Below are 9,003 nucleotides of genomic sequence, written 5' to 3' on the forward strand. Positions count from 1 at the left end.
ACACACCAAAAAGGCAACAAATATTTTTTCTTCAGACTCAAAACAGTGTTCTTTAAAAAAAATTTTAGTCACTGTTTAAAGTTAATATATGGTGTCTGAAAGGTTTTCATCATCATTTCAAAACTTAAAGCTATCAGATGATTCTATTAGAAGCCCTGGTTGCCACCTGTAAGTTACATACTTCTTTAACATAGTTCTTTCAAAGGAAAAAACCCATAATTTGATGGGTGATGGACTGGATAGATAATTGTGCCTCTGGACCATGTTCCTCTGCCACTGTTCAATATTTTGATCTGTGTGATGCCAAATGAAATTTATCTTCAGTGATATTTTCTAGCTTGTATGTTCATGCCCTGTGGGGTTTTGCCTTTAGGAGTTGTTTTGAATCCACAGCCCCCCAAAACAGCCAGGATGGGTGGAGTTTCTTTTACTCTGCCTGCAATAGTGGATTTCTACCTGGACATTCGCTAGCTCCCAGTTCCAGGCATTTGTTCTTACATGCTTTCTGAACTGTAGTCACATCACAACACAGCTGGCTTTTCTTCAGAAAACTAAACTTTTCTTCAGAAAACTAAACTTTTCTTCAGAAACTAAACAAAGAAAAATTTCTCTAGCCCTCAAACAATTTCCTTGTCCTTTTCCATACCTCCCTCAAGCTTCCAGGAGAGAGACGAGAGGAGGACCAGGGGGATCCCTGAAGAATCCACTGGATATGGATGCCCAGAGGGGGCTCTCTAAGGAAAAGCCAGGAAGGATCTCAGCAACTCTCACTGGTGAGTGCAACTTTACTTGAACAACAAAGGAAAGTTGAAACAGGGTGACTATGGGGATGGCGATCCCAAAATCCCTCCGAAGGGTCCTGTGGGAGAATGTTGAGCTCGTTTGCGCATTCTCCCAGAGGCAGCTAAGGACGGGGACGCCCGGAGGGGGCAATAATGTGTTGGTTTGGGAAAGGTTCGGTCGAAGGGGAGTGTAAAGAAATACTGTCAAGGCAAATAGCAGCGGGAGGCTCTGTGATAAGGAAAGAACAGTGAGGGCTGGGAACTCCTCTGCCTTATCTCCAAAATCTGCAGTCTAACACAGGGCCGGCTGAAAGTCTTTTGTATTCCCGATTCCAGGAAAGGGGAAACAGGGAGGTATTGTCGCTACACCCCCACCCCTCCCGGGCCCTTACGGAGGCAGGGTGGAGGATTTGGACGTGTCTGCTTGCTATTCAGGAATTTGGGGCGTTCTCTATAGTGAGGAGAGCCCAGGCCAGCTGTAAGAGCTCACCGGCACTGGGAGCAGGGGCTGGAGAGGTGGCAGGGTGGGCCCTGCCAGGAATTGGTTAGAAAAGCGTCGCAGGGATATAAAAAGATAGGAAAGAATGGATGAGGAAAAGCTAAAGGTACAGGCAAGAATAATGGCACGGTTTTAAAACCCCTGACAGGAAAAGGTGCAGGGAGCCCCAGGACCAAAGGGAAGGGGGCAGCCACCGGGACAGCAATTGGGGAGGAATCAATTTTGTAAAAAAGAACATTAAAATTTGACTGTTAAATGTGTCAGGATCTGCTGCTGTACCAGGAGCTCCCCACACGGGAACCCTTGCTGGACCAGGAAGTGTTTCCTGGAAGACATGAAAGATAACTCTGCTCTGTTATGACAGGTAGAAGAATTATAAAAGAAAGGCCTCACAAAATCCTGCCTGCTCTATTAAATTAACAGCTAGCCTGTTATCTATTCTAAGTGCAATAAAGCGATTTGCAACAATCTTGGTATGAGAGGTTTGTTAACACAACCACCTACTCCTGGGCTGAAAAATGAGTGCAGCAGTGTGAACAACAGGATCTGCCCCGTGAGAACCCAGAAAGGAAGAACGCGAACAGCCTGAACCTCAGCACGGACACCCTAAACACCTCCTGACCAAAAAATGTGGCAGGAAAACTACCAGCACAGAGGAGTGGCACACGAGATGGATGGAGGGAGGGAGGGAGGGATAAATGGATGGATGGATGGATAGATAGGTGCATGGATGGATAGATGGATAGATGAATAGATGATAGAGGGATAGACAGATGGATGGATGGATAGATAGATAGATAGATAGATAGATAGATAGATAGATAGATAGATAGATAGATATAGATAGATGATAGATACAGTGAGTGAGTGAGTGAGTGAGTGAGTGAGTGAGTGAGTGAGTGAGAGTGAGTGAGTGAGTGAGTGAGTGAGTGAGTGAGTGAGTGAGTGAGTGAGTGAGTGAGTGAGTGAGTGAGTGAGTGAGTGAGTGAGTGAGTGAGTGAGTGAGTGAGTGAGTGAGTGAGTGAGTGAGTGAAGAATTGGCTTTTCCCGCATAAAGAAAACGGAGTCTAGGCTAATTTATTGTAAGATCTGATGACTCGAGGTGATGGCGGGGCACCGGCCGAGCCTGCCGCGGAAAAGGAGGCGGGCCCGGCCGGGGCGGGCCCGAGAGAGGGAACGCGCAAAGCCGCGAACGAACAGCCCGCGGCGAAAGGAAATCCCAGCGGCGAATGCACGGAGCAGCGAATGCACGGAGCAGCGAATGCACGGAGCAGCGAATGCACGGAGCAGCGAATGCACGGAGCGGCGAATGCACGGAGCAGCGAAAGGCGGCGGCGGCTGCCGCCGGGCCGGGACGGCCCCGAACGCAGCGAGACAGAACCGGGCGGGGGAGAGGGAGCGGGGCGGGAGCGCGGGGGGCGGAACCAGAGACAGAAACAGACAGAAACGAACACAGACACAGAGCCAGACACACAGAGAAACGAACAGAGGAACATGCAGCGAAACACGCACAGAAACACACCCAGACACAAGCACAGAAACGAACACAGACCCAAGCAGAGCTCCCGGGAAGGCGCCGCCCGGGGGGGAGGGAGCACGGAGTGGAAAATGCACCGCGGGCACCGGGACGGGCGGGGAGAGCGCGGAGGGGCCGCGCAGCGCCGGGGAGTGCGGGAATGACCGCAGGAGAGTAGGGAATGCCCGCGGGATAGGGAATACGCGCCGGGGAGTGCGGGAATGACCGCGGGCTGGGAAATACGGGCCGGAGAGTGCGGGAATGGCCGCGGGAGAGTGGGGAATGGCCGCGGGAAAGGGAATACGCTCCGCGGAGTGCGGGAATGACCGCGGGAGAGTAGGGAATGCCCGCGGGATGGGAAATACGCGCCGCGCCGCACCGCGGAAGACACGAGCCGCGCCGCAGAGTATGGAAATGGGCTCTGCACAATATAGGCGCCGCGGAATGCAGGATATGAAATACGTGCCGCGGAAGGGGGGAATACACGCAGCACCGCGTATTGTGGAAATACTGGCTGCAGTGCCGAATGCGAAAATACGCGCCGCGTAGTATGAAACTACGCGGCACGTAATATCGCAAAATTCATCGTGTTTGTCAAATGCGAAAATACGCGCCGCGTAATTTGAAAATACGTGCCGCGGCGCGTAATATGGAAAAACGGAGCTCATAAAGTTGAAATCACGCTTCGCGGAGTATGAAAAATACGCGCCACGGCGCGTAGAATGAAAATTCGAGCAGCGGAGTATGGGATCACACGCCACGCCGCTGCAAATGAATTTACGCGCTGCGGAAGAGCCGCGCCGCGGAGCGTATAGGCGCGAAAATGCGCCCGCGGGGTAACGTGCAGACCGAGAGGGCCAAAAAGGAGAAAATCGCGAAAAAAAAAACCGCGGCGGGTGAAGTTCCCTGCGGGAAAAGCCGCGCCGGGCGGGAACTGTGAAATGGGCCCGGCCGGGAGCAGTGTTCCCGCGGGCCGCGGGGGGGCGCTCCCGCTCCGCCGTGATGGGCGGGGGCCGCTCCGGTTCCGCCGTGATGGGCGGGGGCCGCGGGGGGGGCGTTCCCGTTCCGCGGTAGCCGCGGTGATGGGCGGGGGTCGCTCCCGCTCCGCCGTGATGGGCGGGGGCCGCTCCGGTTCCGCCGTGATGGGCGGGGGCCGCTCCGGTTCCGCCGTGATGGGCGGGGGTCGCTCCGGTTCCGCCGTGATGGGCGGGGGCCGCTCCGGTTCCGCCGTGATGGGCTGGGGCCGCGGGGGGGCGTTCCCGTTCCGCGGTAGCCGCGGTGATGGGCGGGGGTCGCTCCCGCTCCGCCGTGATGGGCGGGGGCCGCTCCAGTTCGGCGGTGATGGGCGGGGGCCGCAGGGGGCGTTCCCGTTCCGCGGTAGCCCGCGGTGATGGGCAGGGGCCGCTCCGGTTCGGCGGTGATGGGCAGGGGTCGCGCCGGTTCGGCGGTGATGGGCAGGGGCCGCTCCGGTTCGGCGGTGATGGGCAGGGGTCGCTCCGGTTCGGCGGTGATGGGCAGGGGCCGCTCCCGCTCGGCGGTGATGGGCAGGGGTCGCTCCGGTTCCGCGGTGATGGGCAGGGGTCGCTCCGGTTCCGCGGTGATGGGCAGGGGTCGCTCCGGTTCGGCGCGGGTGAGGTTTTATCCTCCAGACACCGCCGGGCCCCGCGTTGCAAATACGCGCCGCGTACTATCGCAAAATGCACCGCGTTCGCCGAGTGCGAAAATTCGCGCCGCGCAATTTGAAAACACGCGCGGGCCCCGCAGGCGGCAGCAGCCGGAGCCGTTCCGCCTCACGGCTCCTCCCACAGCGGCGGCTCCAGGGGCGCTCCCGGTCCCTGCGCGGGTTCTCCGACAGAGGCGCGGCTCTGCCGGGGCGGGAGGTGCGAGCCGCGGGCGCTGTGTGCCTTTTTACCGTGTTCTGTGCGTGTTTTCCGTGTCCCCCCCTTTGCCACACGCGGCCTTTATTAGAGGGGTTTTGTGTTCCTTTCCCCTCCGCCTTTCCCCCGCCGCCCGGGCCCTGCGGGGCTGGGAGCTCATCCCCACGGCTGGAGCACAGCGCGGGGCGTGTGATGGTTCCGTGAAGTCTGCAGGCGCAATGAGTTTTTCTCATAATTAAATCATGAGTTTCATATGTTTGTTGCTACTTTTATCCCCCAAGTACACCATCATGCTGTTATTTCTCTTACAGATGGTTCAATTTTTCATTTCCTTCTAGTGTTAATAACACTATAATAAGCTACATTTTGTAGTATCTATAACCTTTAAAGGTGCTAATCTGCAGTTAATGTTTACTTAAGGTCCAATAATATAGTGCTTTGTTACCTTCTGTTGAGCAAGGCTGAATTTTATTAAGGTAATTTTGTAAATTTCATGTCTGCTAAGTTTCAGTCTTTTTAAGTTTGACTTATGTCAAGACTATGTAAGACTATGTTTTATTCCAGTTTTTTACAGATCACAGTTGTATTCAGCATTAATAATGATTAACTTTGCATTTTCTTAAAGTGTACTTTATGTTTTGCTGAGGTAATAATTGAGCTACATTTTATTAGCATAAAGTTTTATTAACATAAAGTTTTATTAACATAAGTCCTTTTAGGGGCAGAGTTCTGTTGAGTTCATTTTGTTAAGCTTTATTGCTGTCAAAATTCCTCTATATCAGCTTTGAGTTCTATTCAACCTGAGTTATTAAAGGTTTTACCAGTAACTTGTCCAGTGTTTTCTTTTGTTCCATTTTACTGCTGTAGATACGTGAATATTTGGAATATTTTACCTCAACTTTTCAGATAGTTACAAATACCTGCAGTTGTGTTGCAGCAGGAAATAAGCAGCAGGCAGAGTTTGCAAAAGGAACCCTGTGCTGGGAGTTTGCTGCAGTCCAAAGTCAGTGAGGAGTTAAGATCAGGGTGGCTGAATTATAAAGAACAAACCAAAACCTTTTCACAGTGTTGGACAAGAGTCTGTGGCTTGACTTGTGTCTCTCTCAAACCTGAGATCTGCTGTAACAATATTAATTATCAAGTGTGAACTTACTGATAAGATAACAGGCATCATTCTTGAGTTGATATTATTGTCTTGTATATCTCTTATTATTTTCTATAATGTCTTACACCAGCCCATGGGTGTTGCAAATGAGGTGTGTGAAAACTGTGTAAAACAAGTGATGTGAATAAAGAATTGGCTTTTCCTGCATGGGGAAAATGGAGTCTCAGCTAACTTATTACAGTACTGCTCCATATTCCACCCTAACACTCAGGGCAAGGAACACCAAAAATATTTATTTACTATTCTCTGCAAATGTCTCCTGACACTCCCATTAAACTCACAATATAATGAAAACACACAAGAAGTAGAGAATTAAATCTTTTTTTTTTCAGTCTGTTGTTCCCTTTCTATTTTGTCACCAGCATTTTAAAACACAGGTTGCTGTTTGGCAAATCTATCAGAGGGTGCCAGCAAGGTAAATAACTAATGTGCCTTCTGATGGCAAAGAAAAACAGATGCTGAAGGGAGCTGGATGCATCGTTGCCACTGCTGTTTCTGGTGTAGCTTGATCATCTTTCCTCAAAGACAAAACAAGCCCAAAAAGGGGGAAAAAAAAGAAGATCTGATTTTAAAAATGCAGCTGCTGTTTCTGAGGCTGTCTCTCACTTGCTATCACTAAGTGGCAAGTTCCCAGCACCAGGTCTTGCCTTTTGTGATGGTGTCTGACAAACCCTCACAAATCAGACTGTTTAAAACTGTGCTTGAGCAGCTTTTGTGATCACAGGTGCTCTGACACGTCACAAAACAGTCCCAGCTAGCAAGGCCCACCCAACACCAGAAAAAAGTGAAAGGAGAGGGAGAAAAGGGAAGAAATACACAATACACTGGGAGATGGTGGGGAATAGGGGGGTAGAAAGCAAGACTAGGACTTCAGGTCTCTCAGTTCGGCACTGACTGGAGTTTTGCTGAAGCCAGTGGAGATGTTGGTGGCACGTGGGTTCATTTTGGCTACCCAGAGCAGTGAGGACATCATGGTTCAGGAGAAGGATGTTGTCCCCAGTTGTGCTGTATCTTTGATGTGAGATCTCAGTCCTTTGGCATTCTCCAAAAGCACTTGCTCCCTGGACACAAAGATGGAATGATAGATTAAACATCTCAAGTTTTCATCCCCCTGGTTACTATTTAACTGAACTCTCAGCACTCCAATGTTACTCCGTTAATTTTGTCCACACCCCAGCCATTTACCCACCTTGATATCACCACAGTTGGCCAGCCTGTTTTGGCTGGAATAATTCACATTCCCTTTTGTCCACTTTGAGCCCATGGGCTGAATTGAAGCTTTTTTTTTTTTTTTTGGAAGACTTAAAGCAGTGGGCCCCAAGGAAGTACAGCCTGAGGCCACAGGATGCAACAATTGGAACTGCATAAAATCATTTTAATCGAAACCACAAAACTGCATTTGCTATCAAGGCAAAGCCATTTACTCCTGTGGGACTGGAGGGAAACAGGTGGGAGTTGCAACGTTTCATAGATTTGTTTAAATGAGGCTTATTCTAAGTTACCAAGCAAAACAGAGTTTGCACAAACAAGTACAGGAATGGTTTCTCCTCCACACAGTTATTTACAGAAGTAGACACACAGTCAAGAAGCACAAGAAAAAACATTCTAAATTGGCCCGAGTCAATGAGCCATTTGATGGATTTCTGACTTCCACTTCAGTGCTTTATCTGTCCCACACTGATAGGAAATGAGAATTGAGGGCAATTTCACTGCTTTTTGAAATAATGGAGATTTGCCTTTCTAGTAGTTAAATCAATGCAGAATCTAATTTCTGAACAGCAGTAGATGTTTCATCTGGCTTACCTGGCTGATGGATTTGATCAGATACATCCATTGTCCTGGGAAAGATGTAGAACACATCTCAGCATGGTGAGGGAAATTACTGCACTTTAAAAAAATGCATGTAGCAAGGAAAGAGTAAAAATCAATGGCTTGACTTTGCTATGATTCTTTTGTCACTGCACTGCAAGGTCGGGAGGAACAGTCAACAATGTGAAAGCCAGCATGTAAAAATAGTTATTAATGGAGCCCAAGTCCGAGATGAAGGAAATAACTGAGTGAAAGCTCTTTCCAGTGAAGCAGCTTTTAATTGCATTCATCAGTCCAGTGAATGTAAGGGAAAATTTAATGAATTTTAGTCTCTTCGTAAAGACTAATGACTCTTTGAAGAATTGCTTTCTTCCATTCTCATTCACTGTGCCTATTCTAGGTGCCTGAGCTGAAATTACACATTTGGTGCAGGCTCTGAGTCTTTAATAGGGGCAGTACTTTTTGGACCTGAATAATTTTTTCACCACTTCTCTGCAGGATTTGTGATATGAGAAATGCAATCCAGCACTAAGGCATGAGCCAGCTGTCTCTTAAAATCAGTGCCTCAAACCTGCCCTGAGAACAGAGAGTGCTCCAGGAGCTGAGGCCAACACAACTCAGAGAGTCTCTGGGCTGTGCTGAAGGAAATAACTCAGTCTCTTACCAGTGTTAAAAATAAGATGCTTGACACGGCCAATATATCAAGCAGCAATTTAATAATTAATTAATTAACATGGTAAAGTGTGAGCAAAGAGGCAGCGCTGGGTACAGTGGTAGGGGTTTTCCCTTCCAACTGCACACCCATTGCTGGATTTGATGATATTTTATTTGCTATATTCATATATATTCATAAGCTTTCTCAGCAGTTTCCATTTCTAGTTTTAACGTCACAATTCAATACCTAACAGCCATAAATCTATAGATTGTCCTGTATAATTCTATAGACCATTGTGATCTATTCTGATATTTCAATACTCCAGGATGTACCTCCAGGATATGTTTTTCCAGGTGGTGGGATCTGGCTTCCAGATGTGGGGTCCCATCTCTATTTTCAAGTCCATCCATCTCCAATGCTGATGTCCCGTTTCCCTCTCCAGGAGCCATAAATCAGTGAGCTGAAGTCATATCTTCATGTCCAGGATGTTTTCCCACCTTGTGTGAGGCCTGAGCCCCCTCCTTATTTCCTTCTTTTGTCTAAAAAAACCCTTTTTGCACTCTAAAACTACAGTTTAAAATTCTTTAATACAAAGCAAGCTTCTAAAGTTATAATTAAAGGACACATTGCAGAATAGCTTGAGACTTATAATAGATAATTGCAAGCAAAAGATTTATTCAAAAACTTCCTTCTATGCTTT

General features: G+C 48.8%; 1 protein-coding gene and 1 long non-coding RNA gene across 9 annotated transcripts in view; both read left to right on the forward strand.

Moving 5' to 3' along the window:
• Nucleotides 1–1,938, forward strand: part of LOC134548825 (uncharacterized) — an 81,711-nt gene extending 79,773 nt beyond the window's left edge. For all 8 annotated transcript variants that reach the window (XR_010079923.1, XR_010079926.1, XR_010079928.1 and 5 more), the window contains 2 exons: nt 657–773; nt 1,546–1,938. This is a non-coding gene — a long non-coding RNA (uncharacterized LOC134548825). The remainder of the gene's footprint in view (nt 1–656; nt 774–1,545) is intronic.
• A 1,800-nt stretch (nt 1,939–3,738) lies between these two features.
• LOC134548520 (circumsporozoite protein-like) lies at nt 3,739–4,188 on the forward strand. Its single transcript, XM_063393422.1, has one exon. The coding sequence runs from the start codon at nt 3,739–3,741 to the stop codon at nt 4,186–4,188; it is 450 nt and encodes a 149-aa protein (XP_063249492.1).
• The last annotated feature ends 4,815 nt before the right edge of the window (nt 4,189–9,003 follow it).

The sequence above is a fragment of the Prinia subflava genome, chromosome 3 (genome assembly GCF_021018805.1).
Source record: "Prinia subflava isolate CZ2003 ecotype Zambia chromosome 3, Cam_Psub_1.2, whole genome shotgun sequence".
In the NCBI taxonomy this organism is placed as follows: domain Eukaryota; kingdom Metazoa; phylum Chordata; class Aves; order Passeriformes; family Cisticolidae; genus Prinia; species Prinia subflava.

Excerpts from the sequence above, each read along its gene's own strand:
- LOC134548520 (XM_063393422.1), top strand. The coding sequence starts at position 3,739 with ATGGGCCCGGCCGGGAGCAGTGTTCCCGCGGGCCGCGGGGGGGCGCTC.